Source organism: Lissotriton vulgaris, chromosome 7, assembly GCF_964263255.1.
Source record: "Lissotriton vulgaris chromosome 7, aLisVul1.2, whole genome shotgun sequence".
NCBI classification, from domain to species: domain Eukaryota; kingdom Metazoa; phylum Chordata; class Amphibia; order Caudata; family Salamandridae; genus Lissotriton; species Lissotriton vulgaris.
In genome coordinates this window covers 158,595,442-158,616,017 of record NC_141695.1, presented here as the reverse complement: position 1 = coordinate 158,616,017, position 20,576 = coordinate 158,595,442, and the positions used below count along the sequence as shown (strand labels likewise).

General features: G+C 46.7%; 1 protein-coding gene across 1 annotated transcript in view; it reads left to right on the top strand.

Moving 5' to 3' along the window:
* The window catches only part of LOC147701053 (heat shock cognate 71 kDa protein-like), a 106,761-nt gene extending 86,430 nt beyond the window's left edge, over positions 1 to 20,331 (top strand). The window contains exon 9 of the mRNA XM_086929848.1: positions 18,297 to 20,331. Within this exon, the coding sequence (XP_086785974.1) occupies positions 18,297 to 18,491 (195 nt within the window). The 3' untranslated portion in view covers positions 18,492 to 20,331. The remainder of the gene's footprint in view (positions 1 to 18,296) is intronic.
* The last annotated feature ends 245 nt before the right edge of the window (positions 20,332 to 20,576 follow it).

The following is a 20,576-nucleotide window of genomic DNA, read 5'->3' as shown; positions in this document are numbered from 1 at the left end:
ACAAAAAATGAAGCCTAAAACCGCTGACTAGTACTTCGAGGATCTAATCCTTAATCGGATGTTGTCCTAAAAAGAGAACCTGTTTCAGAAACTTCTGCTCCACCACTCTCCATGTATTCTATCTGTGTAAAGATGGCACGATCTGTATTTTCCTGACCTAAACCTCTCTCCACTCAAAACCAAATGTGTGCTCTAGAATAAATGACCACTTCTGGAGTTAGGACACTTCCCAAGCATGCCATAGAGAGATTCTCTTCTGGCTAGATGTGTCACTACAAACCCTAGAATTTGGGTGGACCACCCACGTTATAACTGCTCTGATGCATGAACTCACTGCATTTGCAGACTGACACGAAAGATTGTTTGCATGGTTTTCAAAGACTAGGCTATGTTCAATTTTTAGGCTTGTGTGATAGTTTTTTGTTCTCTTCCCCACCCCCTCCTCTCCAGTACAAGCTTAACAATTCTGTGAGTCCTTAGAAGATGCTAAATATTCTAACATTGCACTTAGTCAGTTGCTCACACATTGGCATAAACAAATTATTGTTTTTCAATTCAGGTGGTAAAAAAACTGATGGTAACTCTCCCAGCATTGTCCAGAGTTCGGTTTCTTTTACTACGGTTGCTTTCATGTTTCCTTTGCTGTTTCTTCCTTGATTAAAAATGAGGATTTTGCCAAAGAGCAATGCAGTTTAGGTTTTGACGTTTGTAAAATGTATGTTCGAGGCGTGTGTGCTGTAGATACACATGCTTGGCAAACTCCTGCCATCTATTGTTGAGTCCGTATTTGCAAGTAGTTTTTCTTCGAAGAAGTCTTTCCTAGTCACAATGTAAGGTGACTCCTCCTTTCAGTGAAAGTGCCTATGATCATCGATTCCATTGTTGGATTGGTTTTTTCCGCCATCGGGTTCGGAGGTGTATTGCTGTGCTCCTGTTCGAAACCGTCCTTGGGATACCCCTCGACGCACAATCCTCTCTACCCTTTACGGTATTCTTTCGTACGTGTTTCCCACTTCTCCGGGTATCGTTTCGGTCAACGGGATCTACTTTTGGATCGGAAAGCTTTGTGGACTGCCTTCGGGCCTAACCGGGTCGGTTCAGCTTTCCATCGATGGAACGGACACCATTTAAATTCGTCCCCCAGTGCCTCACGAAATATCCGGGCACTGACTCGCACACGTTGTGTAACATGTGCTTGTCTCCTGAGCACAAGAAAGATCGTTTCGATCGACGAAAACTCATTGCTATCATCCAGCTCAATCTCGAGATGCAGCGTCAGAGCATTGAAGACTCATTGGACATCTTCAGTGTAGATTCCGGACAAGTAAATGTTGGGGCATCAGCGGGAGTGGAATCCATGCCGGATTCTGACTCTGATTTTGAGATTAACCTTAACGCCGAAGAAACAAGGTGACGCGAGTAGGGAAGACCCGTTGCCCCTCCAAATCACTCACAAAAAGGACAAGGCTTCGGCCCCACCTCTGCCTTCTGGCCAAGGTCGGCACCGAGAATACGTGTTCGAGGCATGTGGGCTGCTGAATTCATATCTGTGCATAGATCGCCGCCTAGTGTTGGGTCCGGATGATTGCACATTGTTGTCCTGGAAGAGTCTTCGAAGTATCACGAGATAGGTGGCTCCTCCCCTGGACTACAGCGCGCATGGGCATCGCCTCCATCCCCAGATTGTTTTTTTCCGCCATTGGGTTCGGATGTGTGTCGGTTCCCTCTGTCGGAACCGATAGTTAACTCTCTTAACTCGAGACCAAAAGGTCTTTAGGCTTGGCGCCGGTATCGTTTTCGTTCGGGTTTACTGTTTCTTCAGCTCCGAACTCTCGCTGCCCTTCCGCGTGCTGTCGGCGCGGACGGACCTACACGACGCTCCAGACATGGAACGGACTCCGTTTAAACGGTGCCCGGTGTGCAACGCGAAATACTCGCACCTCGACGTGCACCCAGTGTGCAACACTTGTCTGTCGCCGGACCACGACGAGGCCAGGTGTATGGCCTGCTCAAAGTTCCGGTGCAAGAAGACCCTCAAGATTCGTCGGGCTGCGAGACTCCAGGCCAAAATGTCTGCGCCCCCGCCGGACGACCTCTTCGAAGAAGACGTTGGAAGCGACAATGCCAAACAGGTTTCGGACTCTAGCCCTGCGTCCGAGGGGGAGGCCTACGACGCAGGAGACGAGGAGTTTGACGGAGCCGGCGACGAGGTAGGGGACGACGATGGGGCCATTGCCACCGTGGGGGATAGCTCGGAGGAGGAGCATCCCCGGACTGACTCAGGGGTTGACCCCCTTCCTGCGGCCCAGGTCGAGGGATCGCCTTCGGGCCTTACCCAAGACCCCGTTATTAGTCCAGCAGCTCCGCCTACGGGCCCGGCCACGGACATTTTGGAGGTGCCACTCACGTTTCCGTAAACAAAAGTGAAGCCTTCGGGATCAACACCTCCGGTTTCAAAACCGAAAGTGAAAGCGGTACAGATAGCTCTTGAGGCGTCAAAGTCTAAGAAATTCAAAATGGCCGACATGGAGAGTCCCGCCAAGATGGCCGACCCGAGGGCCTCGGGGTCGGTGCCGAAGGCGAAGTCGTCCGACGCGGCTGCGTCGGCGCCGAAGATGGTCGCGGTCGATGTCCCGAAGAAGGCTTCGAAGAAGCGTCAAGGCGATCCCAAAGCTCTGGCTTCCCCTGCTCCGGCCGTTGGAGCCAAGGACGGTACCGCGTCGACTCCGAAGACGGTGACTCTCGCCGACACCGCTCCCAAGTCAGGGAAATCACGTGAGGCAGTCAATCCATCTCCAGCCCTTTCGAGGAAGGTCGAAGAGTCCCTGCAACAGATTCGGAAGGTCGCGGAGCTTCCCGAACCTGAAGATGGGGTGTCGAAGCCCGCGCAGAAGCCGTCGAAGGCACAAGCGCCTATCCGCTTCACCCTGCCGCCGAAGTCGACGCCGAAGGCCTTCGCTTCGAAGCAGGGGGCTGGGGTGCCCTCGAAGGTGGTGTCGACGCCCAAAGCGTCTCCAGTGGTGTCTAAGCCTCGGCTCCAGCCACTCGCGGAGGAAGAGCGTCGTGAGGTCATCATCGACGCCAATACTGGGAAACTGTCCCTCCTCAAGAGGAAAATCACCACGGAGCCGGTGTTGGAACACTTTCGCATTCCTCTCAAAAACAAGCACTCTGCGGGTACTTCAGCACCTTTGGCGCGGCGTCTCCAAGTGACCTGCCGCGTTCACCAACTCACTCCAACGCGGGGGATGGTGACGAGGAGGAGGTCGAGTACAACTATCCGGCGTACTCGGATCCGGAGGAGGAGCATGAACCTTGGTCTGCCGGAGGCGACCCTGAGGACCCGCAGTCGGGTCAGGAACCGCAACTCTTTGCGGCTAAAACTTCGCCAACGGAGGACTCTGCTGCCTTCAACGCTTTGATCGAGAGAGCTGCAGCTAACCATGATGTCGAGCTGCACTCTGATCCTGTGGATGTGGACTTTTTATTTGACACTTTCTCTGTGGCCGAAAAGTCAATCAAAACTTTGCCAATGCTCAAGGGAGTGCTCAAGCACGCGCAGGAGGTTTTCAAGGAGCCCACTCGGGCACGTGTCATCAATCCACGCATTGATAAAAAATATAAGGCAGCGCCCTCGGATCCAACATATATCAAGGGACCAGGGGTGGGGAATTCGTATCGCCCGACGCCCTGGACATGAGGATTCTTGTTGCAGACAAGAAGTTTTATTGTCTACTTAGTCCTCCGGGCAAGTAGGCATTCTCTGTAACCCTTGTGCGTCTAATATAATTACATACTAGTTATTTCTAATCGGAATCTTAAATCTAGGAAATGCGCCTTTTTGTAGGTAATTACGGTAACCAAGCTAAGCCTGGCTGCAGCTGTGAGCAAATTGGTGCTCACCATCATTCCGAGAGGCGGAGACCTCACACTGCCAGGATGCCAGTGAGCGATGTCGACTTCCATATTAGTTATGCTTCCGGGTGCTCTAAGTTGCTGCTCGTGTGCTGTTGATGAAACAATAAAAACATGCCACTTGTGGTGCAGTGCGGATTCTACTGCAGTGGCAAAGACCTGTGTGTGCGGGGTCAGAGAAGGTGCATGTCCCGCTTTCCGAGTCCTTAAGAGTGGACAGGCATGCTGCGCTCGAAAATTCTCGGAAAAAGTAGTCAGAGGAGCCCTGCGAGCTCAGGTTGAGGGAAGCTGAACAAGGAGGATGTGGTGACCCTGGATGCCATCAATTACGTAAAAGGTTAAGGATATACGATGTACTTGTTTAACAAAACACACACATATGCATCACTGCTTAAAAGCCCCTGAAGTCAGCTCTGCATGAAATAACACCAAAGAGCCTGAAAACCAGTAATGTACAGCGTTCTAAAGTTCCTGATTCAAGGACCCGCTGCGACATTCCTCTATTTACTGTGCAGAAAGACGGCATGCTGTCATTTGTGACGCCATTTTCCACAGGAAAGCCCTTTCTGTCAAGAAGAATAGTTTTTTCATTTCTGTAGGAGGCTCAGAAGACCGAAAATAATGTGCTTGTAGAAACATTTATGGCAGCGATTAGAGATACGGGGCACCTGTCAGGTCACAGCCCTGCAGGTAAGAATTACACGTATTTGAGTTGGATAGTTGGAGTACTATAGGAGAACACCTGGCGCACGCAGTCTGGGCCAAAAAACAGGAGATTAGAATAAGGAGCACAAGGGGCCCCTCATCACTTCACCTGCCCTGCTGGAACAACGATGAGCCGATCGATAGTAAGCAATGCACAAGTAACTTATTATGTGAACTCCTCAACATGGATTCGACCATACATGCTAACATTTGGAAATTATAAAGAGGGTGATTTAAAATAAATAAGAAAAGATCGTGAGACTACATTTTGTCCATAGACCTTCATTGAAGCAGAGGCATTTTCAGGCAGCACACTGCTAAAATAAAACTGTTTAAACCAGGAGTCTCCTGTCTGAATTGGGTCTGTTGACATTTATGGCTCCAGCAGTTTTCAGGGGCATCCAGATTGACTCATACGGAGTAGCAGAGACAAAGTGACGTGTGAAAGGATGGGGGCCTCCACCTCAGGCAGCTAGAGATTAACAGTGTCATGGTTGATAAAAAAATTACATGCCCAGTGCACGGCAGGAGCTCACAGGAGGCACTTACGGAAATCGCAAAAAACTAAACTAGTAGGAACCAAGTCCCAACCAAGAGGCAGGCAGCAATGCTCAAGGCTTCTTTTACCACCTCGTCTCAAAGGCATTTGTTTCCAAGTGGAGGTGGTACTGAAAGAGTACCATTCCTTCCTTTCCTCACTGGGAGCTCGATGGTGGTGGTAAGTGCACGCACTGTGCCCCCCAAGCTGCCCATTCCTCCTTCTCACTGTCTTACCCAGTTTCCTAACTTCACTGTATTCTGTTCCTGTTCAAGTAACCTAACTGATAAGCTGCTACAATTTGTGTTTCACCATGCGTGGCTCACTTATCCTGAGCCGGAGCCCAGACTCTCATGGGGATTATCAGGCTCCCATGGCCAAACGCTAGTAATCTAACCTACGCTCTCGCTCCCTCCACTTTGCTCAGGTATTTGGATCCTTTTCTCTAAATACCTCCTTTACTTAATGCTACACCATAATCATAAATTCCCACCTCAGGCTGTTCTCTAATGCCCCCATATCTGCTTTGAATCCTTCAGTGGCTTGTGCCCAGCCTGTTTCTAAATACCACCGCTCACTGAACTTTTAGCACCACATTCTATAGTGCTGTATTCCAGCCATTCAATAGTTCTCCCCCATTAGCCAGTACTTGTTGATATTATAGTGCTTCAGCCTTCACTTGTGCTCTTCTCAAGCTTATAAAACGAGACTTTACCACTACTTAATAGGATACTATTCAGCGACCTTAGAAGGATGTATGGCGGAGGCTGCCCTGCCAGGGTTTCTAATATGCTCTTCCTTCTCGAGCCCAAAACTGAGAGAACATTTAAAGTGCCATCAGCCCTCTTTCTGTTAGAGTATAATCCTGGCTGGATGCTATCTTGATCCTACCTGAATGCCAAAGTAACGGGGAAACAAAGGCACACAGCTTGTAATTACTAAATCTACAATTTGGAGGCTAGTTTTTGATTTTCTGCAACTCCTATATGTAACATACGCATGCACTGTAAAAATGTCTGATGTATAAGTACATATGAGTATTTACATGAATAACAATTTAAATAGCAATTCCTTGTTTTTTTAATGTAATACTTTCATAGCGCTACTCATCCCACTGTAGGGTGTCAGAGCGCTTTACATCACACACACATTATACACAGACTATTAGTCATACAAGTGTGTAGTGTAAATCAATGTACATGATGAGTCATAAGACAAAGAAGGTTTCAAGGTGTAGGAGTCACAAATAGTTTTTACTGGTAGGGATTATATGCCAAGATTGTATAGCTGGTAGAAATACAAAGTTGGGGTTTAAAATATAACCTTGACTGGGATGATCCATTATTAATGCTCCCAAAAACGTTTTAGCAGCCTTATAATAACTGGGTTAGAACCATGTTTGTTCTCAATCTATATCTTGCAGTTTACATGCAAGTGTTTGATGCCGGTTCATAGCTCACTGTGCTGTATTAGAAAGTATGCAAATTATGAACTGCAAGTAATAAAACAGTGGCCAACTTCCCTGTCAACACAACATAATAAGTTGTCATCTCCTTGTGACTTGATGTGCTTTGCAGGAGACACATTACTCCTCTGTACCACTTTGTGCGTCAAAACTGTGACTTAACAAAACACAGATCTCTCCAGCAGTTGCTTTAACCACCAGAGTTTCCTTACCGTTATTATTATTCCCTGAGATTTACCAGGCACACACAGCTCGCTGCAGCACGTGCTTTGACCCCATGCAATATTCAAAATAGAGACTTTGCAACCAATGAAGCCAAAACAGATTTTCTGTCACGTTTCCCCTTAGTGGCATTTTTTTGTGCCAGTTTAAAAAAAATGTACAAGTTGAACGGTTTTCAGGGCTCAGCCCTGTGTGATTTCATCCGCTTTTTGTTGCCCACTTTGAACCCATAATTTAAAGGTTCCCAAGTAAAGTTTTTCCAATTTCAGAACTGCTCATGACCATACAAGTTAAGAGCAGGGAGTTTTGGCTCACAAAGACATTTGCTTTTCTGACTTTGCCTCTTCTATAGACTACCTTTCCTCACTGGATCACAATCAAAAGCTCTCATCGCCCCCTATGTCCTCCAGGCTACTTATCTGCTCTTCATCTGGCTAACATTTTATTTAGGGTTAGTTTGTACAGCGCTGCTAATCACCAGAGGTGATTTCCCAGTGCTTATCTGACCTATGTCCTCTATTACTTCTCCCTCTGATCTTGACCCAGCTTTTCCTCTTTCAGCAAAGTTTCCACTTTATTTTGTATCACTGTTGACTTTTCCTATACCTATTCCTCTGTTTCTGCAGTCCATTCCTCCCTAAAATTTAGTTTTATTGATAGTGCTTAATAATCTTCTGTTTTTGGCACTATAAATTATAGAGATTTACGTAATAGTACTCAATTTGATATCCTTAAATGGAGGGAAAGCAAAAAGTGTATTGCCAGAATCTGAACTAGTAGTGAGCAGACAACAGCAGTTGTCTGGAGTAAATCTTAACCCACTAAGCCATATGGCCAATTTGCTGATTCTGCCTAAACAACTGTGGTTGCTTTCTTTGTGCTGTCATCAAGTCACCTGCTCTCCGTCTGTCCTAAGATTATCTGACCTTCTATTTACTAGACACCATGGTTTGGCTGCCTTTATATTTCTCTTGCCAGCCTCGTTTCCCTACAACATCCTTGGTTGTTTTTGCCCTTGAATTCACCAAGGTTCCCTCCAGAACCTGTGTGCCTTTTCCTAGTACTAGGTCCCTTCTGTCTCAATTCTTCCTCAATGTAGTCCTTGGATCTTGCTGCAGGCCTCTAAAGGTATCCTTATCCTAATACCTGGCCAGCACCCTCTCTTGAAAATTGCCTGGTAATTTGTTCAATAATTCTAAGCTCAGGCGTCTGTTCTCTCCACCTCAATCCAGCCTCGCTGATGTCTGCTTCAGTGCTATCTGTAAGTCTCATGACATTCCCTTCATTGATTTGGGTATTATGCTATTGAAATATCCACTCTCAACACTGTACTGTCCAGGCTTCTCAATTTTGACTCCTTCCCCCCTGGCCAGTCATTGTGCTCCTCGCCACTCCCTTCTATTGTCCTTCTGAAACAGATACATTTGCTTTGCCATTACTGTGTTGCCATCAATACACTGGGCACAAAAAGTGTCTACTTGTAAATGCCTCGACCTGTGCTGCTCTTTACATGTCTTTACTACTAGTGTTACTATGGGGTCAGGTGGCATGGCTGCTGGAAGGCAGGAAGCAAAGCGGGCTGCTTAAGGTAAATGGGTTGCTCAGAGCCCTTAAATGAGTTCACCCCCCACCCACCATTGGGCGGCAGAATGTGATGAGCATAGGCAAGGTAGCCGCAGTAGACGAGAGAGGGGTTTGGAAGTGATGAAGCCTATGGTGAAACTGGAGGGGGGGGGGGGGAACCTCTTCTGAGAGTGGAGGAGAACCTGCAGTACAATGTACAAGGGATACACAGCCTGTGATGAGAGAGTGGAAAAGTGGTCATGAGATGGATAGTGAGACGAATATTCATTCCAATGAATTTAGTGTGAAGGTATATGTGTAGTAAGGGAGTGGTGTACTTTAACAGTAAGTGTGTGATTTCCTTGTGAGCAAAGAGAACAGATGGGTGATGAACCCTATGATGAAGATGTGGAATTGGTATGGGTCGTATGGCAAGTTAGTGTAAAGGCAAATGTTTTACTGCTGATATCAAGAAAACAGTGTGGAAGATAATACTTTATAGTAAGAGAGTTTGCAAGGGCAAAGAGGCAGAGGTGATCAAGTTTACTTTGGCTTTTATAGTGGACTAGTAATCAGTTCTTGCTAGTCCTTATATCTTTTAGTTTTATAGAGTACGTTGGACAAGTGGATTTCTTTACAGGGCTAGAAGATTATTGTACCCCTTTGTCCCTTGGACAAGTACAGTTTTACAAAAATTCCACACCCCTGAGGGACACTTGCCACTGGACTCTTTGGTGGTATCCAACGCTCGCAAGAGGGCGAACTCACAGACAACTGGTGACGCTCCTCCCCCAGACAAAGAGTCGAAAATTTTTGAGGCCTCAGGGAAACGGATTGCTGCACAAGCAGCTAACATTTGGCGCATCTCAAACACGCAGGCCCTACTTGCACGCTACGATAGGGCTCATTACGACACCCTAGAAGCACTGCTCCAGCACTTGCCTGACCAATACAAGGAGGCAGGGGAAATGTTAATTCAAGAGGGAAAGCTTATTACAAACGCTTCCATCAAATGTGCGCTAGATGTGGCTGATACAGCCTCCAGGGCAATCAACACCAGTGTGTTGCTCAGAAGACATGCATGGCTTAGGATCTCAGGGTTTAAACCTGATATACAAACAACCATCCTTAACCAGACGGTTAATCCTGACCATTTGTTTGGACCCGAGGTTGATGCGACGCTTGAAAAAATGAAAAAAGATACAGACACTGCTAAGTCTATGGGGGCCCTCCAGTCTCAGCAGTTTCGGGGTGGTTCCTTTCGCCGCTCCAATACCAGAGGCACCTCAAGGGGTCAGGCATCGCAATCCACCCAGTACTACAAGAGCAATACCCAAACCTCGTACACCAACAAGGGTAGAGGTGGCTACAGAGGCAACAATGTCAAGGGCAGGGGACGTGGAAACAACAGCTCCAGGTCCTCCACCGCCAACAAGCAGTGACGTCTTGTCACTGCCCCCCGACCACACAACACCGGTCGGGGGGAGACTCCAGCAGTTCCTGCCCGTGTGAAGATCCATCACCACGGACAGGTGGGTCAAATCTCTTGTCCAGTACGGTTACTGTCTGGAACTTACTTCCACTCCACCAAACATACCTCCAAGAAGCCGTCCTATGTCCGGCGAGCACTTGCACTTGTTGCAGCAGGAAGTTCAGGTCCTGCTGCAAAAAGGAGCAATAGAGCTCGTCCCACTGCAAGAAAGGGGAACAGGGGTTTACTCCCTGTACTTTCTAATCCCTAAGAAGGACGGATCCCTACGGCCCATCCTGGACCTCAGGCCCCTCAACCGGTACATTCTCTCGGAGCATTTCCATATGCTCACGTTGCAGCAGGTACTCCCTCTGCTTCAACAGGGGGACTTCCTAGCTACGTTGGATCTAAAAGATGCATACTTTCATATCCCCTTGCATCCTTCCCACAGGAAGTATCTCAGATTCACAATTCAAGACCAGCACTACCAGTTCAGGGTTCTGCCGTTCGGGGTCACCACAGCGCCAAGGGTCTTTACGAAGTGCCTAGCGACTGTGGCGGCGCATCTACGACGCCAGAACGTCCACGTCTACCCTTACCTGGACGACTGGCTCATTCAGGCAAAAACAGAGCAGCAGTGCGCCGACCACGTGTCCCGCACCATTCATCTCCTGCACGATCTGGGTTTCTCTCGGAACTACCCGAAATCCCATCTCCAGCCCACCCATGTACGACAGTATCTGGGCGCGACAATAAACACTGGCAGCCACTGCGCAGCCAAATTCAGTGAGAATCTCCAGTATCCAAACGCTGATCCCACGATTCAGACCTCAGCACTCGCTTCCAGCGAAGGTGTTCATGCAGTTGATAGGCATGATGGCCTCCTGCATCTCCATCGTCCCGCACGCGAGACTACATATGCGTCCGCTTCAGGAGTGCCTAGCACGTCAGTGGACTCAGGCTCATGGGCAACTGACAGACCTAGTGTTGGTGAGCGGTCGGGCATACAACTCTCTGCATTGGTGGAATCCACAAAACCTTTGCAAGGGCCGACCATTCCAAGAGCCCGTGCCACAGATTATCCTGACGACGGACGCTTCTCTCCAGGGATGGGGAGCGCATGTACTCCACTACACGGTGCAGGGACTATGGACACTACAGCAAAGGAAGATGCACATCAATGTGTTGGAACTGATGGCAATCTTCATGGCCTTGAAGGCGTTCAAAGTACATCTGTGCAACATAGTCGTGTTGATCCGGACGGACAACATGACAGCCATGTACTACATTCAGAAGCAGGGAGGCACACACTCTCCGCAGCTGTCTCATCTGGCTCAGAGCATGTGGAAGTGGGCCATTCAGAGGAACATCTTCCTCATGGCAGAGCATCTCCCGGGCAAGGACAACCAGATGGCGGATCTGCTCAGCAGGCACAGCCATCAAATGCACGAGTGGGAGATACATCCATCAGTACTCCAACCGTACTTCCAAAGGTCGGGTCATCCAGAGATAGACCTGTTCGCCACAAAGGAGAACGCAAAATGCCAAAGCTTCGCCGCCAGGTTCCCACACCCGCAATCACAGGGCAATGCGATGTGGATGAACTGGTCAGGCAGATTTGCGTACGCTTTTCCCCCAGCACCTCTGATGCCGCTGGTGGCACGCAAGCTCAGGCAGCACTCGATGACTCTCATCCTGGTTGCTCCAACGTGGGCTCGCCAACCGTGGTACACCACGTTTCTGGAACTCTCCGTGGTACCGCATCAAAGGCTTCATCTCACTCCCAGCCTTCTGACGCAGAGCCATGGCGACATTCAGCACCCAGATCCGCAACAGCTCAACCTGGCGTTCTGGCTCCTGAAGTCCTAGAGTTTGGCTACCTCAATCTTCCTCCCGATTGCATGAACATCATTCGGGAAGCAAGAAATCCCACTACTAGAGCTTGTTATGCGGCTAAATGGAAGAGGTTTGTCATTTACTGTGTTAACCATGATATTGACCCGCTAGATGCTTCCATTCAAAACATCATTTGTTACCTGTTCCACCTGTATCGATGCAATTTGGCGTACTCTTCCATCCGCATTCACCTGTCTGCTATGGCAGCATACCTCCAGAATAGGCAACACCTGTCACTTTTTAAGGTCCCTGCTATCAAGGCTTTTCTGGAAGGACTCAAGAGAGTCATTCCGCCAAGGACCCCACCAGCTCCAGAATGGAACCTCAATGTGGTTCTTACAAGACTGATGGGTCCTCCCTTCGAGCCACTGCACTCTTGTGAGCTTCAGTTTCTGACTTGGAAGGTTGCTTTCTTAGTAGCAATTACATCGCTACGGAGGGTTAGCGAGTTGCAGGCGCTCACCATCCAAGAACCTTTCTTCCAAGTACATGCTAACAGGGTTGTGCTCCGCACTAACCCTAAATTCTTACCCAAGGTTGTATCTCAATTCCATATGAACCAGACAATTGAGTTGCCGGTGTTTTTCCAAAACCCAGAGACGCTGGCGGAGCGGATGCTCCACACCCTTGACGTTAAAAGAGCCTTGATGTACTACGTGGACAGGACAAAAGATTTTCGCAAAACCAAGCAGCTTTTCGTTGCTTTTGCCACACACCACAAGGGAAACGCTATCTCCAAAGCTGGGATCGCTAGGTGGATCGTGAAATGCATTCAAATCTGTTACGCTAAAGCTAAACGCACTCTCACTATCCCACCAAGAGCCCACTCCACCAGGAAGTTGGGGGCCTCTATGGCTTTCCTAGGTAACATTCCCTTAGAAGATATTTGTAGGGCAGCCACATGGTCTACCACACATACTTTCACTAAACATTACTGTGTAGACGTGCACTCCAAACAGCAGGCAGCTGTTGGTCAGGCTGTTCTCAAAACACTTTTTCAGACTGCTGCAGCTGGCACGGGCGGCTGCCGCTAATGGAGGGACTGCTATATATTCTATTCACAGATATGAATTCAGCAGCCCACATGCCTCGAACTGCAAATGCTACTTACCAGTATGCATCTGTTCTTAGCATGTAGGGCTGCTGACATTCATATCGCCCACCCTCCTCCCCGGCGCCTGTAGCAGCTGCAGTACTCATACACATGTATGTATACATATGCTCATAGCATGGGCATCACTCACACACTTCACTCCATCTCTGCCAATGGCTAAAAACAATCTGGGGATGGAGGCGATGCCCATGCGCACTGTAGTCCAGGGGAGGAGCCACCTATCTCGTGATACTTCGAAGACTCTTCCAGGACAACAATGTGCAATCATCAGGACCCAACACTAGGCGGCGATCTATGCACAGATATGAATGTCAGCAGCCCTACATGCCAAGAACAGATGCATACTGGTAAGTAGCATTTGCATTCCGATGCCACGTCTCAAGGTTTGGCTCAAACTGCTAGTCAAGCTTTCCGGCTCGGAACCGAGTCTGTAAAAAACCTCGTCGGAAAAGAAGCCCTCCCGTTCCAGACACAAATCCAGCTCAGAATCGAAATCCTCCATGCCGAAAGTCAAGCAGTCTTCTGAGCTGTAAATTGTCATTACCAAAAGGCCAACCCACACCGGCACCGAAAACACCTGGCGCCGAAAACATCGGCAACAAAACTGAAAGATGTTACTTTAAAACCGAATTTAGACATTGTTTCACCGAAAACTGATCTCAAGCAAAAGAATGTATATTAACCCTGAAACTGGTCATATTCATACTAAACTACCACAGAAGGACATGCTTCTTGATGAGAACACTCTTTACAAGATCCTTTAAAGAAAAGGTCTGTTGCTACCAGTCCTTTTCATCCCACCACCATACCATCATCATCCCCTCCAACAACTCATTCTCCACCTTCAAATCCTTTGCAAAGAACGTTACCATGACGATGATGGGGGCGGTGAGGGGGACACTTTTACCATTAGATCCCTGTACGGATTATACAATTGATGCACCAGCAGAAAATGACCGAGACCTTTACCCAGCCAAGCCATCTCCTCCAGATGACAATGTATCCCACCAGGTACTCATTGCCAGGTCTGCACAATGTCAATGGGTGGCACTGCACAAAGAATCATTCATTAGGATAAGATTTTTCGTTTGAGACCTTAGCATCCACACAAAGGTTGTCACAAATACTTCCTATGCTTAAGGGCATGATGAAAGACGCTGATGATCTTTTTAAGGACCCAGTACGAGCACATATCTTAACTCCTAGGGTTGACAAAGTATAAAGCCTCCCCAACAGACCCAGTATTTATCAAGGGCCAGCTGCCACTAGATTCACTGTTAGTGTCTAATGATCGTAAGCGGGCTAATTCCCATACATCAGGGGATGCTCCTCCACCAGATAAGGAGACTAAGTTACTAGACGCTTCTGGCAAGCGCATAGCTGCTCAAGCTGCAATTTTGTGGCGCATTGCAAATCCACAAGGCCTTCTAGCCAGGTATGACAGGGCACACTGGGATGAAATGGAGCAATTGAGTCAATATCTCCCAGACGAGTATAAAGTAAAAGCGCAGGATTTAGTAAATGAGGGTTAGCTAATTTTAAAGTCCTCCATAAAGTGTGCTCTAGATGCTGCTGATACTGCCGCTAGAGAGGTCAACGCTAACATTTTGCTTAGGAGACATGCTTGGTTAAGGATCTCTGGTTTTAAACATGAGGTCCAACAATCCATTCTTAACACACCATTTGACAAGAACATCTTTTTGGTCCTGAAGTAGATCAGGCATTGAAAAAAATGAAAAAGGACACTGAAGTGGCAAGTCCATGGGACCGCTCCAGTCTCCTTCAAACAGGCTCCTTTTGTCGTTCCTTTTAGCAAGGGGGGGGGGGGGGGGGTTGATTTCCATATCCTCAGACCAGAATACCTCCAGCTGAAAAAGGTAACAATCAGTCATCTCCTACAAAAGGCTTTTTTTCGAGGAGGTTATAGAGGGAACAACTTCAAAGGTAGGGGGGTAAGGGCAACACACCCCGTAACTCCCCTTCCCCTAATAAGCAGTGACTTGTCCACGCTTACCCCTAGACTATACCACACCTGTCGGGGGAAGTCTTCAACAATTTCTCCATATTTGGCAATCTATAACAACAGACAAATGGGTGATTGGAATTATCAAACATGGTTATTGCCTGGAGCTACTAGCAATCCTACATACATTCACCTCAACCTCACAAATTGACTCCAGAACACCTACAATTGCTCGAACAGGATGTGCAATCTCCCTTACTGAAAGAAGATATAAAGCCGGTTCCAACTCAGTACCAGGGCTCAGGGGTTTACTCTCTGTATTTTCTAATTCCCAAAATGGATGGTTCCTTAAGACCTATTCAGAATCTCAGAGTTAAACCATTATATGCTGGTGGAACACTTCCACATGGTGACCCTTCAACAGGTACTTCCACTTTTACAGAAGGCAGATTTTATCTCTACTCTAGGCTTAAGACGCATATTGTCATGTTCCAATTCATCTGGCTCATGGCAAATACCTCAGATTTGTGACAGCAGGCAAGCATTACCAATTCAAAATACTTCCCTTCGGAGTGACTAAAGCATCCAGAGTATTTACCAAATGTCTGGCAGTAGTCGAGGCTCATCTCAGAAGACAACATATTCACGTCCTCCCCTATCTAGACGACCGGCTCATCATAACGAGCACTTACCAAACTGTCTACTACACACACAGATCACAGTAGACCTACTTCATCAACTAGGCTTCACAGTCCATGCACAAAAATCTCACCTGCATCCGTCACTGATGCTGTCTTACCCAGGAGCCACTCTAGACACAGTCAAAGCTCTAACCTCTCCCAATGTAGCCAGAATTCACAATATTCAGGCTATCATACTACAGTTTCAGTCCAACCAAGCCTTACCAGCCTGAGTGTTCATGCAACTGCTGGGAATGATGGCATCTTGCAGCGCAACTGTACCCCATGTCAGGCTTCACATGCGTCCACTGCAAGAGTGCTCAGCACGTTAGTGGAATCAGTCGCAGGGTCAATTAAATGATTTAGTGTTGGGAGACTGCTGTACCCAGCGCTCTCTGCAGTGGTGTAATCTACAAAACTTATCAAAAGGACGGCCTTTCATCGACCCTATTCCACAGATCATGCTCACAGCAAACACATCTCTGACAGGTTGGGGAGCTCATCTCCAATATTACACATTACAAGGCCTGTGGAGCAACAAACACAAAAGCCTCCACATCAACTATCTAGAGCTTCTAGCAGTTTTTCTAGCGCTCAAAGCCTTTCAAACTCACCTTATAGGCAAAACTGTTCTTCTCTGAACAGACAACATGACCGCAATGTATTATGAGCAAAAGCAGGGGGGGGGCACTCCAATTTTCAAGACTCGCTCAAGCCATTTGGAATTGGACAATCCATCACAGGATTTATCTTCTGACTGTACACCTCAAGGAGTAAACAATTAATTTGCTGATGTTCTCAGCAGAAGGAGACCCCAAATTCACGAGTGGGAACTTCATCCCCAAGTTATCCTTCCCTACTTTCAACAATGGGGATTCCCAAAAATATACTTGTTCGCCACAGCCGAAAACACAAAATGCCCAAGCTTCGGCTCTAGGTTCCACACCCACTCCCGAATGACTATGCCCTATGGATTAACTGGTCAGGGATATTTGCCTATGCTTTTCCACCTCTTCCGCTCATTCCATGTCTGGTTCGGAAGCGCAGGCAAACATCCTTCACACTAATACAAGAAGCTCCCGCATGGGCCCGTCATCCATGGTACATCACCCTGTTGGATCTGCTACTAGTTTCACATCAAAAGGTACACCTCACCTCCAGTCTCCTCACACAGAACCATGGAAAAATCAGGCATCCAAATCCCAAAGAACTGAACTTAGTGATCTGGCTCCTCAAATCATAGAGTTTGATTATTTAAATGTACCACCAGAAAGTATGAGTATTCTAAAAGAAGCAAGAAGGCCTACCACTAGAGCTTGCTGTGCAGCAAAGTGAAAAAGATTTGCCAATCCTTAAGATGCTTCAATACAAAACATCTGTTACCACCTATTAAACTTACAGCAATCTGCACTAGCTTATACATGTATTCGTTTGCACCTTGCTGCAGTAGCTGCGTATTTGCAGATCAGGCAACTTCTGTCACTATTCAGAGTTCAAGTAATTAAAGCTTTCATGGAGGGGTTGAAGAGAGTAATACCACCAAGGATTCCTCCTGCCCAGTTTAGAATCTCAACATTGTTCTCACAAGGTTCATGGAACACCTTTTGAACCATTGCATAAGTGCTCCGTACAATTTGTCTCATGGAAAGTTGCTTCCCTCATTGCAATCGCATCACTGAGGAGAGTTGGTGAGCTACAGGCATTAACCATAGAATAACCCTTCTTTCAGCTACACAAAGACAGGGTAGTTCTACACACTAATCCTAAATTCCTTCCCAAAGTAATTTCTTAAAAGAGCTTTATGGTACTACATAGATAGGATTGCTTTTGTGTTTGGTGAAAATCTTTTGTTCTATCTCCAAATCTGTCATTGCAAGATGGATTATTAAATGCATTTGAGCATGCTACTACGCTAAAGCTAGAAAAACTTTATCCATACCCCCTAGAGCACATTCCATTTGCAAAATAGGGGCTTTGTGGCCTTTTTAGGTAACATTCCTCTAGCTGACGTATGTAAGACAGCTACATGGTCTACACCGCACACATATACCAAACACTACTGTGTAGATGTGTTAGCATGACAACAAGCTAATGTAGGCCAAGCAGTACTTAAAACACTATTTCAGACAACTGCAACATCTACAGGTTAGCCACTGCTTTGGGAGTACACTCCTTTGTAGTCTATGCAAAGAATGTGTATCTACATCTCACATTCCTCAAACGGCTAATCGTACTTACCCAGTAAGCATCTGTTCTTGGCAAGTAGAGCTGAAGATTCACATGCGCGCCCACCCGCCTCCCCGGGTACCTGTAGTTGGTGCAGTTCTTCATTATACATTAATACGCATGGGCATCTCTATACTACTCTTACTTACTCCATTCTCACCCTCTTGTGAGCAAGTAATCTAACAATGGAGTGGATGACTATACACACTATCACTGAAAGGAGGAGTCATCCTACCTTGTGACTAGGAAAGACTTCTGCCAAGAAAAACAACTTGCAAACATCCGAAACCAACAATAGATGGAAGAAGTATGCAAAGCATGTGAATCTACAGCTCTACATGCCAAGTACACATGCTTACTCGGTAAGTAACATAATTTCTCCTCCAAATTAGTTAAGTATGCATTTGAAAGGATATTCATTCCTCTGAGTTGCTGTATCATTAAACCAGACAGATATTCTGTGCTTATTAGAGAACCCGAAACACAGAAACTTGCAGGCTTCAAATCTGTTCCTAATAATGTCTTCTCCTTTCCCCAGATGGCTGAGAAAGAGGAGTACGAACATCAGCAAAAAGAGCTGCAAAACGTCTGTAATCCCATCATCACCAAGTTATACCAGGGTGCTGGTGGGATGCCTGGTGGGATGCCAGGAGGGATGCCTGGTGGTTTCCCAGGAGCTGGCGCAGGCACTGGTGGTGGTTCCTCTGGCCCCACCATTGAAGAGGTCGACTAACAACCTACCAGCCAAATCCCCTACCATCCTCCCTGGGCACACAGATAGTTTGCGTTGTGATTCTTTTCTAGCACCTTACCTGAAGATGGGGACTTTTCCATAACTGATTCATCCTGTTAATTTTGATGTCTTTACAAATGCCATCAACCTTCTGCCAGTTTGTCAGTCTGTGGTCTGATACCAGCTGAAACTTCCCGTATTCAGTGCTGCCTTGTAACTCGTGGTAGAAGGTTTGTGTGTCATGTGAGGTCCCCGTGAAGCTTGAATACTACACTGCTGTGGGCCTTGGGAAGAACTCCTTATGAAATTTTGTTTCGGTCTCCGAACAGCATCCTATTTGTCAAGTAAATGTGTTAAAAATAATGTATCGGCTCTGCATATTCTATCTAAAGCAAACCGAGCATGGCAAGTCATTTGTATGTGCAGAGTGTACCATTTGTGTTTGTTTTTCAACACCTGGTAAGAAGTTTGTGACCATAAACATCTACAGATATCATATAGGGCTGTTCACATGCAGGTTTAAACATCATGTTTTGTCTGCTGCATCACGGAGACAGGCTTCTCTCTGAGGCCTACGGGGTATTACATTGCAGTTGTGGACTCTCAGTAGGATGTGTGACAGACCAGGAGTCTTTTTTCAGTTTGACAGTGATTTCGTTTCTTTTACACCGTGTGAATCTTTTTCTGTCTTTATGTTTAAACCTCAGTTGTGAGCACTATGTCAATAGTACTTGACTTCAAAGTCATGGCTCGTCAAACACCTTTTGTCTGCTTAGGTTTAATCTGGGTGCCAACTATATGTGCAGCAAAATGGCTGTTTGATCTGGCTATAGCCAGGTTGATCTGCTGTGATGCCAATTAAGTCACAGAAAAGCATTGCAGCAGTGCCCCTTCCCTGTTCTAATTCTACTGAGCGTAGCCTTTTCGGAGAGCCTGTCAACAGCTCACCTTGAAACCATAATACAATCCTTAAAATCACCGTTTATAAAATGTACCTTCAGTTATCTGCTCCTGAGTATTGTCAGTGACCTTTCCTAGTTTGATAAACCCCTTGTTGGCAAGTGTTTTACATTGGCTGGGCTTGCAATGCAGCATCTTATATTGTGGTGCAATTTGAAATTGAGGTAATTGTTCAAACTTAGGAGTGAGAGCTAGGACAGCATATTATGTGTTGAGGGTCTCACAAGACGGGCGGTCTCTTAAATGTTGCTTACTGTTTGATAATGGGTTGTACAAGTAAAGAACATGTAATTAATTATAAGCATTACTTTGTTCTAAGTAGACTTGGGGAGTCTAGGTGTGCTTGCAATACTGTGGTTAATCCTTAAAAGGATTAGATCAATCAGTTGAATGTTGGGCTTTCACCAGGCTTATTTCACCATTCAGTTGCATGTTGTAGCCTGAGAATATTTCTCCATTTTTATGTATGACTTGTTTCCTGTGGTCACTTTAATCCTTACCTTGATGTTCTCTGGAAATCTTGTAGCATCCCATCAAGTAAGTATGGTGTTCAGGGAGTATACCAGTCTTCCATTACTGCTCAATAAGGAGTTGTATATGGACATTTGGGTGTAGGGAGGACGGGCTAGGGTAGATCAGTAAAGCGAGCTGTAGGCAATGGGCACTTATTTGTAGTTGTGGAGAGGGTGTGGTGTCTGCCCAATAACTATGTACTAGCAGGCTTTTGGTTGTAATGATGTAGGGTTGAAAACATGGCCACACCTATTCAGGGTTAGAAGAGTTAAGTGGGCAGGCCCCTGTTCCTACCACAACCTTACAGGTCACTCACTGTTTAAAACATGCTTGTGAAAAACAAATAAAAAATTTGAAGAAATTTAAACATTTGCTTGTGTTTTTTTTTAGTATGGTGGTGAATGTCTGCATCCTGATAAATGACCTGCAGCGTTTAGGGCAAAGAAGCTAACACTAACAAACCAGTACATTTTTCTTTATCATGAGGCTCCGGTAACACCTTCACTTTTGGGTCTGGGTCGACAACGTGATAATACTTCAGAAGCCCTGCCTCCGGGCCCAGCTCCGAAGCCCACAAAGCCTCCAGGCAGCAAATTCAATCCAAGACTTCGT